This window comes from Zonotrichia albicollis, chromosome 34, assembly GCF_047830755.1.
Source record: "Zonotrichia albicollis isolate bZonAlb1 chromosome 34, bZonAlb1.hap1, whole genome shotgun sequence".
NCBI classification, from domain to species: domain Eukaryota; kingdom Metazoa; phylum Chordata; class Aves; order Passeriformes; family Passerellidae; genus Zonotrichia; species Zonotrichia albicollis.
The window spans coordinates 1564856-1582996 of record NC_133852.1 but is presented as its reverse complement, the minus strand read 5'-3'; the positions used below and the strand labels follow the sequence as shown (position 1 = coordinate 1582996).

The window sequence follows — 18141 nt, the reverse complement described above, 5'->3', positions numbered from 1 at the left end:
CCAAAATCGTCCTGGGGACCCCAGAACCACTCCAAGGATCTCAAAACCATTCTGGGGACCCCAAAACTCACCCGAGACCCCAAAGCCAACTCTGGGGACCCCAAAATCATCCTGGGGACCCCATAACTCACCCAGAGACACCAAAAACCATTCTGGGGACCCCCAAAAACACCTCTGGGAACCCCAAAATCATCCTGGGACCCCAGAACCAGCTTTGGGGACCCCAAAACCATTCTGGGTACCCCAAAACCTTGCCCTGGGGATCCTAAAGCCAGCTCTGGGGAACCCCAAAATCATCTGGGGACCCCAAAACCCAAACAGGGACACCAGAACCACCCAACCCCCCCCCAGTCCCCAACCCGACACCCCTGGGACCCCCAAACCGGTGCTGCCACCCCCCCCCCCCCCCAAAACTCCTCCAGGGGTGGGGGTCCCATGGTGCCACCCCTCCCCCAACACCCCAACACCCCAACACCAGCTGGGGGGGTGAGGAGGGGTCTCCTCCTGCCCCTCCCCCCATCCCGGGTGGGATTTTGGGGGGGCTCATTTCAGGTGCCCCCCCCCCTCCCCACACCCGTTAGTGTTATTTTGGGGTGTCCCCCCCTCCCCCCACTGGGGGTCTGTGTTATTTTGGGGGTGCCGTGTCCCCCCCCAACGCCCCCCAGTTTGTTTCTAAAATTATTTCTAAACAATAAAAAGTTTTGCTGTGCTGCAGCTTGGAATCGTCCTGGGATTTGAGGAATGGGGGGCACGGGGAGGGATTTTGGGGGGTCCTGGGAGCAAAATTTGGGGTTTGGGGGAAGATTTGGGGGTCTGGGGGCAGGATTTGGGGGTTGAGAGGAAGATTTTGGGGTTGGGAGCAGGATTTGGAGATCCAGGGGCAGAATTTGGGATTTGAGGAGAAGATTTTGGGTTTTAGAGGGAAGATTTTGGGGCTGGGGGCGGGGTTTGGGGGGAGGATTTTGGGGGTTTGGGGGGCAGAATTTGGGGGTTAAGAAGAAGATTTTGGGTGTTTAGGGGCAGAATTTTGGGGTTGAGGGGAGGATTTGGGTGTCTGGGGACAGAATTTGGAGTTAAAGGAAACATTTCGAGGATCCAGGGGCAGAATTTGTGGTTTGGAGGGAGGATTTGGGAGACCTGGGGGCAGAATTTGGGATTTGAAATGAAGATTTTGAAGGTTTAGGGGGGAGGATTTTGCGTTTGGGAGCAGGATTTGGGTTGTGGGGCAGAATTTGGGATTTGGGAGGAATATTTGAGGAGCCTGGGGAAGCATTTAGGGTTTGTGGGCAGGATTTGGGGATCTGGGGCAGAATTTGGGGTTTGAGGAGAAGATTTTGGGGTTTGGGGGCAGAATTTGGTGTCTCCTTATCCGCCGAGCTCCTCCAGAGCAGACAACTTCCACCTCCGAGCATCCCAGAGCGGCCTCCAGCAGAGCAGACAAGTTCCACCTCCGACCTGCCAGAGCGGAGTCCTCCAGAGCAGACAAGTCTCATTTTCCCCTATCAGCGAGCGCGGCCAGAGCGGCTCCACGGAGCCGGAACTTCCGGGCAGCGGCGGCGGCGGCGGGAGGATTCGAACATGGCCGCGGCCGCCGCCTCCTCCTCCGGCGCCGCCGCCGCCCCCGCGGCCACCCCAACCCGCTGTTCGCCCGCTGGCTGCGGGAGTGGCGGGACGAGGCGCAGGCACCTGGGCCAGGGGCACCTACGAGAGGGTGGGTGTGAGAGAGAGGGAGGGTCCCCGCGTGCTCAGGGGGGGCGGTTCTGGGGTGCACGGGTGAGGTTTGGGGTCTCCAGGTGAGTTTTGGGGTGCCCAGGTTGGATTTAGGGTGCCCAGGTGGGTGATTTAGGGTGCCCAGGTGGGCGATTTTGGGGTGCCCCGGTGTGTTTTGGGGTGCCCAGGTTAATGTAGGGTGCCCAGGTGGGTGATTTTGAGGTGCCCAGGTTGGATTCAGGGTGCCCAGGTGGGTGATTTTGGGTACCCGGTTGGATTTGGAGGTTCTGGGTAGACCTTTGGGGTCTCCAGGTGAGTTTTGGGATCTCTGGGTGGGTGATTTGGGGATCCCCAGGTGTATCTCAGGTGATTTAGGGTTCCCCAGGTGTGTTTCAGGTGTACCTCAGGTGTGTTTTAGGTGTTTCAGGTGTATCCAAGGTGTATTTTGGGTTCCCCAGGTGTGTTTCAGGTGTACCTCAGGTGTGTTTTAGGTGTTTCAGGTGTATCCAAGGTGTATTTTGGGTTCCCCAGGTGTGTGCCAGGTTTATTTCAGGGGTATGCTGGGTGCTGGGTGTATCTCAGGTACCCCAGGTGTATCCCAGGTGTGTTTCAGGTTTCTCAGTGTGTCCCAGGTGTATCCCAGGTGTATTGTGGGCTCCCCAGGTGTATCCCAGGTGTGTTTCCCCCCAGGCCCTGCGCTCTCTCTCCCGGTTCCCGCTCCCGCTCCGTTCTGGCCGCGCCGCCGCCATCTTGCAGCACTTTGGCCCGCCCTCTGTGCCCGCCTCGACCGACGGCTGAAACAGCACCGCCAGGGTGGGCGGGGCCTAAAGGGGCGGGGCATGGAACGGGAGTGGTCTGGGGGTGGGTGGGGCTATGAAGGGTGTGGTCTGGGGGTGTGGCTTGAGTGAGCTCCGCCCCTTCCCATTACAAGGGAGGGGGCGTGGCCTCAAAGGGCTGTGCTCTAGTGGGCGGGGCTTTCATGGGAGTTGTGTGTGAAGGGGTGGAGCTAAGATAGGGTGGGGGTTTGTGGTGGGTGGGGCCTGATGAGGCTGATTTGCATGCTAATTTGCATCTCATATACATACCACAGAACAGGGCCTCCCAGCCACGCCCCCTCGGCAGGGGCAGAGCGCAGACCCTCCCCCAGCCCCGCCCACGGTGAGTCCAATCCTCGCCCCTCCCCCATCCAGGACCCCTCCCATTGATTCCCATTGTGGGGGAGGGGCAGAGGAAGCCCCGCCCTTAATCTCTGCCCCTCCCCCTTCCTCCAGCGCCGCCCCCGCCAGTCCCGGCCCCTCCCCCCGCTCCCGAGGCCACGCCCTCCTGCGGGTCCTGAGCCAGGTGAGGGGGAGGGGACACACCTGGTGGGTGGGGAGGGGTCCACACCCTGCCCCTCCCCCTCCTCACCCTAAGCCCCACCCTCCCAGAGCCCAGAGCCCCTCCCAGAGGCGGAGCTTCTGCAGCAGGCCCAGCCCCTCTGTGACCACGCCCTGACCCCGGTGAGTGACAGGAGGGGACCCAGCGCCCCTCCCCCACCCTGGCACCCCCCCCCCAAGGTGGCGGGGGAGGGGCTGACCCCCTGTCCCCTCCCCCACAGGCGGCTCTGGGTCCCCTCCTGCGCCGGGGGCTCGTGCAGAGGAGCGGCCCGCCCCCACAGGTAGGGCCGGGACCCCCCGGGACCCCCAAACTGACCTGGGATCCACCTGGGACCCCCAAAACCCCCAGACTCACCTGAGACCCCCCCCTGAGACCACCTGGACCCCCCTGGATGCACCTGTGACCTCCCCCCAGGACCCCTCCCCATTTCACCCCTTCCCCCCACAGGTACGCGTTGACCCCGAAGGGGCGGAGTCTCGCCGAGGCCCCGCCCCCCGCCGGGTGTGCCCGCCAGCCGCCCCCTGGCGGAGCAGGACGAGAACTGCGCCCCCTCCCCCCCTGCGTGAGTTTGAGGGGGCTGGGGACCCTTGGGAACATTTTGGGGACACTTTGAGGGGGATTTGGGGACACTTTGGGACATTTTGGGGGGGTGTCCCAGCCCTGGGGGTCACCTGGAGGTGACTTTGGGGTCCCCCAGGTGCGACCCCGAGCAGGAATTGAGCTCAGACCCGGCGAGTTCGAGATCGTGCTGTGCGCTGACGTCACCGAAGCCAACCGGGTGACTGTCCCCTTGTCGCTGTCACCCCTGTGTCACCCCATGTGTCTGTCACCCCATGTGTCTGTCACCTCCTGTCCCTGCCACCCCGTGTCCCTGTCCCCCTTGTGTCACCCTTGTGTCCCTGTCACCTCCTGTGTCCCCCATGTCACCCGTCCCCATAGCGGGTCCCCCCATTGTCCCCAATGCCCCCATTGCCACGCTCCCAATGTCCGTTCCCCATGGCATGTCCCCAATGTCCCCGATTGTCCCCAATGTCCCCCAATGTCCCTGATTGTCCCCAATGTCCCCGATTGTCCCCAATGTCCCTGATTGTCCCCCACGTTCCCAATGTCCCTGATGGTCCCCCATGTCCCCCAATGTCCCTGATTGTCCCCAATGTCCCTGATTGTCCCCCAATGTCCCTGACTGTCCCCCATGTCCCCAAAGTCCCTGATTGTCCCCCAATGTCCCCCGATTGTCCCCAATGTCCCCCAATGTCCCTGATTGTCCCCAAAGTCCCTGATTGTCCCCCAATGTCCCCGATTGTCCCCAATGTCCCCCAATGTCCCTGATTGTCCCCAATGTCCCCGATTGTCCCCAATGTCCCTGATTGTCCCCAATGTCCCCCAATGTCCCTGATTGTTCCAATGTCCCTGATTGTCCCCCATGTCCCCCAATGTCCCTGATTGTCCCCAATGTCCCTGATTGTCCCCAATGTCCCCGATTGTCTCCCATGTCCCCCAATGTCCCTGATTGTCCCCAATGTCCTGATTGTCCCCAATGTCCCTGATTGTCCCCCATGTCCCCCAATGTCCCTGATTGTCCCCAATGTCCCCCCGCTGTCCCTGCAGCCCCTCCGGGGGGGTCCCGGCCCTGCTCCGTTCCCGGGGATCCCGGTGCTGCTGCGGCGCCTCCACGTCGGCGACTTCCTGTGGGTGGCGCGTGAGAAGGACCGCCCACAGGTAGGCGTGGCCTGTGCGGGGCGGGGCTTGGGGTAACCACACCCCATGGACTGGGTGGGGCAGGTGGAGTGGGTGTGGTCACCGCTAATGGGTGTGGCCTGGTGATGACCATGCCCCCAGAGTAGTACAGCCATTGATTGGGTGTGGCCGGAGGGGGCGTGGCCAGGCCCAGACCCCACCCATAGACTTGGGGGTGTTGCCATGGTGATGGGTTGGGTGTGGGCCAGATGGGATGGGCATGGCACTGGGGGTGTGGCCAATTTGATGGTGGGTGTGGTCAGATGTTATGGGGTGTGGCCAATGATGGATAGATGTGGTCGTGTGTGATGGGTGTGGCACAGGGGGTGTGGCACAGGGGGTGTGGCCATGGAGATGTTGGGTGTGGTCAGATGTGATGGGGATAACCTCACCTGGGTGTGGCCAAATTCTGGCTCTGCCCCCACGTGGTGGGCGTGTCCAAGGACAAACCACACCCTCACTGTCGCCATGATAAGTGGGTGGGGCCTGGAATTTACCCCACCCCTTTGTGGGGGTGGTACCTGGGACTGTGGGTGTGTCTCTGGGTGGGCGTGGTCACGTGTGACCCCGCCCAGGCCACGCCCCCCGGGAGCTGGTGCTGGACGTGGTGGTGGAGCGGAAATCGGCGGCGGATCTGGCGAACAGCATCAGGGACGGGCGGTACCGGGAGCAGAAGGTGGGGCCGGGAACTGGGAGGGACTGGGATGGACTGGGAGGGACTGGGGGGCACTGGGAGGGACTGGGGGGGCACCAGGACAGACTGGGAGGGAACTGGGAATAAACAGGGCAAACTGGGGGAGACTGGGGGGCACTGGGGTGCCTGGGATGGTCTGGGGCAATTGGGGTAACTGGGATGCACTAGGATATACTGGGAGGGACTGGTTTAACTGGGATGGCCTGGTTTAACTGGGATGGACTGGGAGGCACTGTGGGTAACTGGGATGGTCTGGGGCAATTGGGTAACTGGGATGCACTGGGATATACTGGGAGGGACTGGTTAATTGGGATGGCCTCTCTCTGTGTCCCAGTTCTGTCTGTGGTGCCCCAGTACGAGGCGGGACTGGGGGTAACTGGGATGGACTGGGGGTAACTGGGATGGACTGGGGTTAACTGGATGGACTGGTTTAACTGGGATGGACTGGGGTTAACTGGGATGGACTGGATTAACTGGGATGGACTGGGTTTAACTGGGATGGACTGGGTTAACTGGAGTGGACTGGGTTAACTGGGATATCCCCCTCCTGTCTCAGTTCTGGCTGCGGCGCCCCAGTATGGGATGGACTGGGAGGCACTGGGATGACTGGGGGCACTGTTTAACTGGGATGGACTGGAGGGCACTGTGGGTAACTGGGATGGACTGTTCAACTGGGACGGACTGGTTTAACTGGGATGGTCTGGGTTAACTGGGATGGCCTGGAGGGCACTGTGGGTAACTGCTTTAACTGGGTTAACTGGGATGGACTGGGGGCACTGGGGGCACTGTGGGTAACTGGTTGAACTGGGATGGACTGGGGGCACTGTGGGTAACTGGGATGGCCTGGAGGGCACTGTGGGTAACTGGTTTAACTGGGTTAACTGGGATGGACTGGGGGGCACTGTGGGTAACTGGTTTAACTGGGTTAACTGGGGTGGACTGGGGGCACTGGTCGAACTGGTTGAACTGGGATGGACTGGGGGCACTGTGGTAACTGGGATGGACTGGGGGGGGCACTGGTTGAACTGGGATGGACTGGCGGGCACTGTGGGTAACTGGTTTTAACCGGGTTAACTGGGATGGACTGGGGGCCACTGTGGGTAACTGGGATGGACTGGGGGCACTGGGGGGCACTGGTTGAACTGGGATGGACTGGGGGGCACTGTGGGTAACTGGGGGGTAACTGGGTTAACTGGGATGGACTGGGGGCCACTGTGGGTAACTGGTTGAACTGGGATGGACTGGGGGGCACTGTGGGTAACTGGGATGGACTGGGTTAACTGGGATGGACTGGGGGCACTGGGGGGCACTGTGGGTAACTGGGATGGACTGGGGGGCACTGTGGGTAACTGGGATGGACTGGGTTAACTGGGATGGACTGGGGGCACTGGGGGGCACTGTGGGTAACTGGGATGGACTGGGGGCACTGTGGGTAACTGGGGGTACTGGTTGAACTGGTCGAACTGGTTGAACTGGGATGGACTGGGGGGCACTGTGGGTAACTGGGATGGACTGGGGGGCACTGGTCGAACTGGTCGAACTGGTTGAACTGGGATCCCCCCCTGCCCAGGCGCGGCTGCGGCGCTCGGGGCTGCGCTGCCCCCTGTACCTGCTGGAGGAGCCGGCGCCCGGGAGCCCCTGGCCCTGCCCCTGCCCAGCCTGCGCCAGGCGGCCGCCAACACACAGGTACCGGAGACCCCTCCCCCAAATTACACTGAGACCCCTGAGACCCCTGCCCTAAATACACAGGTACTGGAGACCCCTCCCCAAATTACACTGAGACCCCTGAGACCCCTACCCTAAATACAGAGAGACCCCTCCCCAAATTACACTGACACCCTGAGACCCCTACCCTAAATACAGAGAGACCCCTCCCCAAATTACACTGACACCCCTGAGACCCCTACCCTAAATACACAGGTACTGGAGACCCCTCCCCAAATTACACTGAGACCCCTACCCTAATACAGAGAGACCCCTCCCCAAAGTACACTGGTACTGGAGACCCCTCCCCAAATTACAGAGACCCTCCCCAACACACAGGTACCCCCAGGACCCCTCCCCAAATTACAGAGACCCCTCCCCAAATTACAGAGACCCTGAGACCCCTCCCCAAAATACAGAGACCCCCCCCCCCAACACACAGGTACCTCTGAGACCCCTCCCCAAAATACAGAGACCGTTCCCAAAAATACACAGAGACGCACCCCAACACACAGGTACCTCCGGGACCCTTCCCCTAAATACAGGTACCTCTGAGACCCCTCCCTAAATACATAGAGATGCCTGAGACCCCTCCCCAACACACAGGTACCCCTGAGACCCCTCCCCTAAACACACAGAGACCCCCCCCTAACACACAGATACCGCCAGACCGCTCCCCTAAACACATAGAGATGCCTGAGACCCCTCCCCAAAATAGACAGGCAACCTGAGACCCCTCCCCAAAACACAGAGACCTCTCTCCAAAACCCACAGAGACCCCTCCCCAGCATCCAGGACTCCTGAGACCCCTCCCCAGCATCCAGGACCCCTGAGACCCCTCCCCAAATTACACAGAGACCCCTCCCCAGGTTGTGGACGGGCTGTTCGTGGTGCGCACCAGGGACCCCCAGGACTCGGCCGCGTATTTGGGGGTCCTGGGGGAGCAGCTGAGGAGAAGATTTGGGGTGAGGGGCTTCGGGGGGGCTGGGGGGGTTTGGGGGGAAGGGGACATTTTGGGGAGGGGGCAGTTGAGGGGGGGTCATGGAGGGAAATGGGGGGAAATTTGGGGGGGTGAGGGACAAGGAAGGGACATGGGGGGGTCACAAGGGGGGATTTTGGGGTGGGGAAACATTTTGGGGAGGGGGCAATTGAGGGGGACATTGGGAGGATAGAAGGGGGGAACTTGGGGGGGAAATTTTGGGGGGGGTCATGGATACCCTTGAGACCCCTCCCCAAAACACAGAGACCCCTCTGTGACCTGTGGGGGGAACATGGAGAAATTGGGGAGGGGTCACAAAGGGGGGTTTTGTGGGTGGGGGACATTTTGGGGAGGGGGCAATTGAGGGGGATAGAAGGGGGGGACTTGGGGGGGACATGGAGGGAAAAAGGATGGGGGGAAATTTTGGGGAGGGGTCATGGGTACCCCTGAGACCCCTCCCCAAAACACAGAGACCTCTCTGTGACCTGGGGGGGGACACAGAGAAATTGGGGAGGGGTCACAAAGGGGGTTTAGGGGGGGGGGAATGGATGGAAAAGGGTTGGGGGGGGATATTGGGGGGGGGTCACAGGTACCTCTGAGACCCCTCCCCAAAACACAGAGACCCCTCTGTGACCTGTGGGGGGGGGGGGTAAGGGAAAATTGGGGGGGGTCACTGAGGGGGGGGGGTCCCTGACCCCTCCCCCCCTCTCCCCTCCCCCAGGGCCGCGTGCTGAGGGCGTGGGGGGGGGCTGTGACCGCCCGGGGCCCCCCCGAGCCCCCCGGGACCCCCCTGGCCCTGCTGCCCCTGCAGAGGCTGCGCGAGGGGGGGGCAAGAACCAGGTGGGGATGGGGTAAAATGGGGCTGGGGGGTTTGTGGGGGAAATGGGGAGGGGTCCCAAAGGGGGTTGGGAATTTCTTGGGGGGGGGGGGGACAAAGGGGGCACTGGAGGGAGGGATATGGGAGGGGGGGCCTTGGGGGGGTTTTTGGGGGCCCTTCACCCCCATTTTTTCCCCCCCCAGACCCAGACGTTGGGGGGACCCTGTCCTGGTGGGGAGGATTTTGGGGTTCAGGGGATATTTTGGGGTCCCCTCACCCCCATTTTTGTCCCTCCCCAGGCCCAGACTGTGTCCTGGGCTCAGGGGGTGTTTTGGGGTCAGGGATTTTGGGGGTCCCCTGATCCCCCCCAGACCCAGACCGTGTCCCGGGCTGGCATTTTAGGGCTGGGGGTGTTTTGGGTTCCGGGGTCCCCTGACCCCCATTTTCCCCCCTCCCCAGGCCCAAACCATGTCCTGAGGGGGGGGGGACTGTGGGATCAGGGGTGAGATTTTGGGGTCGGGGGTGTTTTTTGGTGTCCCCTGACCCCCATTTTCCACCCCCCCAGACCCAGACCGTGGGCTCCGTGTTCTAGGGTGGGATTTTAGGATTTGGGGGTGTTTTGGGGTCCCCTGACCCCCATTTTCCCCCCCCAGACCCAGACCGTGGGCTCCGTGTTCGCCCGGCAGCTGCTGCAGCTGGGGGGGCTCAGTGGGGGCAGGGCCGGGGCCGTCCTGAGACGCTTCCCCACCCCCGCCAGGTCCGGGGGGGTCCCTGGGGGGGGTTGGGGGGTCCTGGAGGGGGGGCTGGGGATGGGGAGGAGGGGCTGGGGTCCCCCCATGGGGGCTCTGATGGCCCCAAAAGGGTCCTGGCCCATGGGGAGGGTCCTGAGAGTTTGATCTGGGGGGGTTTTGGGGGTCTGAGAGGGAGGGTTGGGGTCCCCCATGTGGGACCCCCCAGGTTCAAATGTCCCCAAAAGGGTCCTGGCCCATGGGGAGGGTCCTGAGGGTTTGATCTGGGGGGGGTCCTGGGGGATATGGGGGGGTCCTGGGGGGTTTGGAGGGGTCGGGGAGGGGGGATTGGGGTCCCCCATGTGGGACCCCCCAGGCTCAAATGTCCCCAAAAGGGTCCTGGCCCATGGGGAGGGTCCTGAGGGTGGGATCTGGGGGGGTCCCGGGGGATTTGGGGGGGTCCTGGGGGGTTTCTGGGGGCTCCTCTGGGGCGTTTGGGGGTCGGGGATGGGGGACTGGGGACCCTCAGGTGGGACCCCCCCCAATATCCCCCGAGGACCCCCCGTCCTGAGGGTGGGATCTGGGGGGAATTTTGGGGGGTCCTGGGGGTTTTGGGGGGGGGGTCCCACCTGAGTTCTGTCCCCTCCCCCCACAGCCTGATGGATGCCCTGGGACCCTCCCAGGACCCCCAAAAGTGCCGGGAGGTGCTGAGCACCCTGCGCTGCGGCCCCGCGCAGAGGTGAGACCCCCACCCAAATTATGGGGCACCTCAAATTCTGGGGGTCCCCGAATCTTGGAAAATTGTCCCAAATTCTGGGAACCTCAAATTCTGGGGATCCCCAAATCTTGGGGAACTTCAAGTTCTGGGGATTCCCCTCAAAATCCTGGGAACCCCAAATCCCAGGAAATTCCCCCAAATCCGGGGAACCCCAAATCCCGGGATCCCTAAACCCCAGGGAATCCCAAATTCTGGGGAACCCCCCAAATTCTGGAGAATCTCAAATCCTGGGAATCCCCAATTCTGGGAACACCAAGTCCCAGGGAATTCCCCCAAATCCTGGGATCCCCCAAATCCTGGGAACCTCAAATTCTGGGAATCCCTAAATCATGGGACATTCTCCCAAATCTTGGGATCCCCCAAATCCCAGGAAATTCCCCCAAATCCTGGGGGACCCCCTCAACTCCAACGACCCCCCCCCCCCAATTTCCGTGTCCCCCCCAATTCCTGTGTCCCCAAACCCCCGTCACTGTCCCCCCCCAAAATTTGGGGTCTCATCCCTCCCCCCCCCCCCAATTTTGGGGTCTCACCTCTCTCCCCCCCCCCCCCAAATTTTGGGGTCTCACCTCTCTCTCCCCCCCCAGATTTTGGGGTTTCACCCCTCTCTCCCTCACCCCCAATTTTAGGGTCTCACCCCTCTCTCCCCCCCCCAAATTTTGGGGTCTCACCCCTCCCCCCCCCCCCAGTTTTGGGGTCTCACCCCTCTCTTCCCCCCCCCCCCCCCCCAGGAATTTGGGCCCCTCCCTCAGCGGGGCCCTGGTGAAGCTCTACGGGACCCGGGGGCCGCTGGAATGAGGGGACACCTCATCGTCACCTCATTGTCACCTCATTGTCACCTCGTTGTCACCTCATTGTCACCTCTGTCACCCCCCAATAAAGCCTCTCCCCCACCACTGCACACCTGGAGTTTTATCTGGGGGGACAGGGGGTGACACCGGTGACAGTGGCAGGGTTGACAGTGGTGGGGGGTGGGGCGGTGACACCAATGACAGTGACAGGGTGAGGATGATGGAGTGACACTGGTGACAATGATGGGTTGACAGTGACAGGGTGAGGATGATGGGAGGGTGACACCAGTGACAGTGACAGGGGTGGCAGTGATGGGTGACAGTGACACCAGTGACCTTGAGGGTGACACGGTGACAGGAACAGGGTGACAGTGGCAGGGTGAGGATGATGAAGGGGTGACACCAGTGACATTGGCAGAGGTGGCAGTGACACGGTGACAGTGACACGGTGACAGTGATGGGGTGATGGTGACATGTGACAGTGACAGAGGGGTGACACCAATGACGGGGGTGGCAGTGACACCAATGACAGTGACAGGGTGAGGATGATGGGGGGGTGACACTGGTGACAGTGGCAGGGGTGGCAGTGACACCAGTGACAGTGACAGGGGTGGCACTGATGGGTGACAGTGACACACCAGTGACACCAGTGACCTTGAGGGGGACACGGTGACAGGAACAGGGTGACAGTGGCAGGGTGAGGATGATGAAGGGGTGACAACCGTGACATTGGCAGAGATGGCAGTGACACCAATGACAGTGACACAGTGACAGTGACACGGTGACAGTGACACGGTGACAGTGATGGGGTGATGGTGACAGTGACAGAGGGGTGATGCCGATGACGGGGGTGGCGGTGACACCAATGACAGTGACAGGGTGAGGATGATGAAGGGGTGACACCAGTGACAGTAACAGGGGTGGCAGTGATGGGTGACAGTGACACGGTGACACCAGTGAGCTTGAGGGTGACACGGTGACAGGAACAGGGTGACAGTGGCAGGGTGAGGATGATGAAGGGGTGACACCCGGGACATTGGCAGAGGTGGCAGTGACACCAATGACAGTGACACAGTGACAGTGACACAGTGACAGTGATGGGGTGATGGCGACAGTGACAGTGACAGAGGGGTGACACCGATGTCGGGGGTGGCGGTGACACCAATGACAGCGACAGGGTGAGGATGATGAAGGGGTGACACTGGTGACAATGATGGGGTGACAGGGTGAGGATGGTGAGGGGGTGACACAGTGACACTGACAGGGGTGACAGTGGCGGTTTGGTGACACAGCCTGGGGTGACACCAGTGACGGTGACACCTGTGACAGGGACAGTGACACCTGTGACAGGGGGGTGGCACCGGCGTCCCCTGGGGTCAATTTGGGGTCCCCAAAATGATGGCGGGGTCTGTCCTGAGCCCTGCGGTCACTCGGGACCCCCGAAGTGTCCCCAAAAAAAGGGGGCGGGGGTCACCCTGGGGTCATTTTGAGGTCCCCTAAACGAGGGGGGGCTGACCTGGGACCCCAAAAAGTTGGGGGAGGGTCCCCACAAAGGGGGCGGGGCCACACGAACGTGCCAGGCCGGGGGTGGGGCCCTGGGTGGGGCCGGGTTTGGGAGTTTGGGGGCGGGGCACGGAGGGGTGGGGCCTCTCTTGGGGTTTTGGGGGAGCGGGGCCGGGATTGGGATTTGGGATTTGTGGGGAGGGTGGGGCCGGGGTGGGGACAGATTTGGGATTTTGGGAGGGGTTGGGGGGGTTGGGGACAGATTTGGGATTTTGGGAGGGGTTGGGGGGGTTGGGGGACAGATTTGGGATTTGGGGGGGGTGGGGCCAGGGTGGGGCCAGATTTGGGATTTTGGGAGGGGTTGGGGCCGCGTTTGGGGTTTGGCATTTGGGGAACGGCGGGGCCGCCCTTGGCCGGGTTTGGGATTTGGGATTTTGGGATTTGGGATTGGGGGGGCGGGTCCGGCTGTGCCCCATCCCGAGGAGGAGGAGGAGGAAGAGGAGGAGGAGGAGGTGGCAGCGCGATGCTGGTGGCGCTGGTGGCGCTGGTGGCCGTGGCGGCGCCGGCGGGGGGGGGACCCGGGGGTCCCGCCGACCCCCGCCCCGTGCCCGCTGGGTTTTCGGGCCGGTGGCCGCGGGCGGCTGCGGGGACAGGGACGAATGTCGCACGGCCGCCGTGTGCCACCACATGTGCCTCAACCACCACGGTGGCTTCGCCTGTCATTGTCACCGCGGCTTCGTCCTGCAGCCCGACGGGGTCACCTGCCGCCGCCGCCGACACCGGGGACACCGGGGACAGACCGGGACCCCTCCCCAGCACCTCGGGGGACACCGGGGACAGCCCGGGACCCCTCACCCGGAGCTGCCCGAGGGGTCCCGGCGCGCTTGGAGCGGCCGCGGGTGGAGAGCGCGGGACCGGCGGCGGGACGGGACGGGAGGAGGTGAAGGCTCAGCGCGGGATTCGGTACCGGAGCGGAACCGCGGCTCGCAGGAGGATTTGGAGCGGGATCGGGACCGGGATCCGCGTTCAGGCTCGGTGTGGGATCCACAGCGGGGTTCGGCACCGGGGAGGCACCGGGAGACGCGGCCGGGGCGGCACCGGAGCTCGCCCGGGGATTGGGACAGGGATTTGGACCGGGATCCGGACCGAGATTTAGACCGGGATCCCCACCGGGATCCCCACCGGGATCTGGACCTGGACTCGGACCGGGATTCCCAGGAGGATTTACCACCGGGAAGGCACCGAGGCTTGCACCGGGATTGGAACCGGGGTCTGCACCGGGATCCTCACCGGGATTTGGACCGGGATTCCCACCGGGATCTGCACCGGGATCCGGATCGGAATCCGGACCGGGATCTGCACCGGGATTTGGACTGGGATCCAGACCGGGATCCACACCGGGATCCTCACCGGGATTTGGACCGGGATTCCCACCGGGATCTGCACCGGGATCTGCACCGGGATCCTCACCGGGATCCAGACCGGGATTCTCACCGGGATTTCCGTGAGGATTCCCAGCCCGGCGAGCAGCGGGATTGGCACCGGGATTTGCCCGGGGATTCCCGGGAGGATTCGGCTCCGGAAGGGCACCGGGGTTCGCACCGGGATTTGTGGCCGGACCGGGGTTTGCACCGGGAATGGCCCCGGGACCGGGATCCAGGCTCGGCGCGGCCCCGGGAGCCGCACGGGGAATCCCGGGAGGGTTCGCACCGGGACTCGCACGGGGAGCGGGGGCTGGAACCGCCCCGGTACCGGGGGTGGCACCGGGACCCCCTCGAGGGCTCCCACCGGGATTTTGGGCGGGATTTGCCCCCTTCCCCCGGGCCCCCCCTATAGGGACGAGGACCCCGATGCTTACGGGGACCCTTACGGGGACCTGGGGGACCCCGACACCTACGGGGACCCCGAAACGGAGCCCTGGGACCCCGACATTTATGGGGACCCCTATGGGGACCCCTACGAGGATGAGGACCCCGAAGAGGAGCCCTGGGACCCCCCCTCGGACCCCTACAGGGACCCCGAGCCCGGGAGCCTCCGGAGGGGCCGGGACCCCCAAACCCGGCCCTGGGACCCCTATGGGGACCCCCAGACTGAGCCCGGGGACCCCCAAACCAGGACCTGGGACCCTTATGGGGATGAAGACCCCCAGAGTGAACCTGGAGACCCCCAAACCAGAACCTGGGACCCCTATGGGGATGAAGACCCCCAGAGTGAGCTCGGAGACCCCCAAACTCGGGCCCTGGGACCCCTATGGCGATGGGCACCCCCAGAATGGGCCCGGGGACCCCCAAACCCGGCCCTGGGACCCGTACGGGAACTCTCAGATTGAACCTGGGGACCCCCAAACCCGGCCCTGGGACCCCTATGGGGACCCCCAGAGTGAACCTGGAGACCCCGAAACCCAGACCTGGGACCCCTATGCGGATGGGGACCCCCAACCCCGGACGTGGGACCCCTATGGGGACCCCTACAGTGATGAGGACCCCCAGGATGACCCCATAGGGGACCCCCATGGGACCCCCGGCCCCGAGGCTGAGCCCTGGGACCCCCAAAGGGACCCCCAAAGGGACCCCCATGGTCTCAGCCCCGCCCCCAGGCCCCAGAGGACCCCCCAAATCTCCTCCTTCACCCCCCAGGACCCCCCAAATCTCCCCCCAGTTGCCCCACCAGAATCCCAATTGCCCCCAGTTGCCCCTGCAACTGCCCCCCCCGACCCCAGAGCCCCCCAGTTTGTCCCAGTTACCCTCCCAGTTACCCCTTCCAGAACCCAGAACCTCCCAGTTACCCCCCCAGTTATCCCAGTTACCCCTCCCAGAACCCAGTTTGTCCCAGTTACCCCCCCAGTTGTCCCAGTTACCCCCCCAGTTGCCCTCCCCAGGGTCAAGGACCCCCCAGCAGCCCCTCCAGTTGCCCCCCCTAAATCCCAGTTGCTCCCAGTTACCCCTCCCAGTTTCCCCTCCAGCTGCTCCCCCAAAAGCCAAGGATTTCCCAGTTATCCCAGTTGCCCCCCCAAGCCCCAAAACCCTCCCAGTTACCCCCCCACAGACCAAGGGCCTCCCAGTTATCCCAGTAACCCTCCCAGTTACCCCCCCATTTAACCCAGTTACCCATTCAAAGGCCAAGGACTCCCCAGTTACCCCAGTTACCATCCCAGTTACCCCCCCAGTTGCCCCCCAAACCCTCCCAGTTACCCCTCCAGTAACCTCCCCAAAGGCCAAGGACTCCCCAGTTATCCCAGTTACCCCCCCAGCTGCCCCAGTTACCCCCCCAGTTGCCCCAATGACCCTCCCAGTTACCCCCCCAGCTGCCCCAGTTACCCCCCCAGTTGCCCCAGTGACCCTCCCAGTTACCTCCCCAGTTGCCCCAATGACCCCCCCAGTTGCCCCCCCAGTGGCCCCAGTTGCCCCCAGAGCCCCTCCCAGTTTGGGCTCCCTGCGGGTGGGGCTGGCGTTCGCGCTGCCCGTGGCACTGGGAGGGGCACTGGTCATACTGGGAGCACTGGGAGCACTGGGAAGGCCCCCCCGGCCTCCCCTGCCCAGCCCCCACTGAGGATGAGGGTGATGGGGGGGACCCCAAACTGGGAGGGACCCCCCAAACTGGGAAAGGACCCCCAAACTGGGAGTGGTTCCCTAAACTGGGGGGAGGATCCCTCCCAAACTGGGGGAGACAGCTCAAACTGGGACCCCCCCCCAAAACCAGTTCAGGGCTCCCCCCACTGCACTCTGCCCCTTCCCAAACTGGGAGTCCAAACTGGGAAAGGACCCCCAAACTGGGATTGTTAACCTCAAACTGGGATTGCTAAACCCAAACTGGGAGGGGACGCCAAACTGGGATTGTTAACCCCAAACTGGGATAGATCCCAAACTGGGATTTTTAACCACAAACTGGGATTGTTAACCCTAAACTGGGATTTTTAACCCCAAATTGAGACAGGGACTATTCCCAAACTGGGAGAGGAACCCAAACTGGGATCACTCCCAAACTGGGATCGTTAACCCCAAACTGGGAATTTTAACCCCAAACTGGGATCGTTAACCCCAAACTGGGAATTTTAACCCCAAACTGGGAATTTTAACCCCGAACTGGGATCGTTAACCCCAAACTGGGACTGCCCCCTTCCCCCATTCCCGCCCTGCCCCCCGGGTGGGGGAGGGGCGGGGGGTGCGAGGGCAATAAAGGGTCGGTGCTGCCCCTCCCCCACCCCGTTCCTGATTCCTTTTTTTGGGGGGGGTGGGGGGAGGGGCAGTGGGGGAGGGGCGGGCAGGGCCGACTCCCCTCCCCCTCCCCCCCCCCCGCTCCAGCTGTTGAGCGGATCCAGCTGTGGGTGGGGGAGGGGAGGGCGCGGCCCCTGAGTCAGCACCGAGCGCGGGGTCCCCTGGGGGGGGAGGGGCGGGGAACGCCCAGGACAGGGGGGACCCCCGGGGGGGGGAGGGGCGTGACGTCATTGGTGAGAGGGGGAGGGGGGGGAGGAGCTGCTGGGAACGTCCCAGTTCGGACCAGTAACACCCGGACAGGACCAGTTCCCACTTGTGTCCCCATCCCAGTCCCACCAGTGTCCCCATCCCAGTTCAGACCAGTAAAACCCGGACAGGACCAGTCCCAGCAGTGTCCCCATCCCAATTCGGACCAGTACAAACTGGACAGGACCAGTCCCCATCCCAGTTCGGACCATTACAAACTGCGCAGGACCAGTCCCCATCTCTGTCCCCATCTCTGTCCCAGCAGTCCGGCCCAGGTGGCGCGGAGGGGGCGGAGCGAATGCAAATCCCAGCGCGCAGTTCACCAATCACGTTGCGCGCATCAAGTGAAGGGGCGGGGCGGCAGAGGGAGCGGGCTCGCTCATAATGAGGCGTGGTTATGCAAACTTCTTGAGCCGCCACACGCGCAAGGCATCATGGGAGCATTTTTGGGGAGAATTTCGGGGTTTTTGGGGTCCGTGAGTACAAAACGCGGGAACAAAGCGCGGGATGGGATGGAGAGAACGTTCCAGAAGGGTTCGGGAGCGGTCGGGCCGCGGCGCGGGGGTGGCCGTGAGGTGCGGGCGGGCCGGGCGGGGCCGGTGGCGGCGCTGGGCGATGAGCCGGTATCGCTTCTCGGCCTTTTGGCTAAGATCAAGTGTAGTATCTGTTCTTATCAGTTTAATATCTGATACGTCCTCGATGAGAGGACTTTATATTAAACGGATTTTTGGGCTCGGGAGTTGGACCCGGAGCTTGCTCCCTCCGCTCCGCGCATCGTCCGGTATTGCAGTGCCTCCGGGAACGGTGCACCCTGCACGGGGACCTTCCACTGGTCAAAAACAGATTGAAATCTTTATAAATCGTGC

At 62.9% G+C, this 18141-nt stretch overlaps 1 protein-coding gene and 1 non-coding gene across 2 annotated transcripts; both read left to right on the top strand.

The window, feature by feature from the left end:
* The first annotated feature begins 1578 nt into the window (after positions 1-1578).
* Positions 1579-11382, top strand: MUS81 (MUS81 structure-specific endonuclease subunit). Its single transcript, XM_074531046.1, is given in 16 exon segments — positions 1579-1773; positions 2401-2476; positions 2479-2523; positions 2801-2868; positions 2982-3051; positions 3124-3209; positions 3308-3367; positions 4696-4806; positions 5396-5500; positions 7089-7131; positions 7134-7204; positions 8092-8187; positions 8923-9037; positions 9667-9775; positions 10402-10485; positions 11253-11382. Coding segments are annotated over 16 exon segments (1401 nt in total). The 3' UTR covers positions 11320-11382.
* A 6518-nt stretch (positions 11383-17900) lies between these two features.
* On the top strand, positions 17901-18090 carry LOC141726423 (U2 spliceosomal RNA). The gene has a single exon (XR_012577669.1). It is a non-coding gene; the product is annotated as a U2 spliceosomal RNA (small nuclear RNA).
* The last annotated feature ends 51 nt before the right edge of the window (positions 18091-18141 follow it).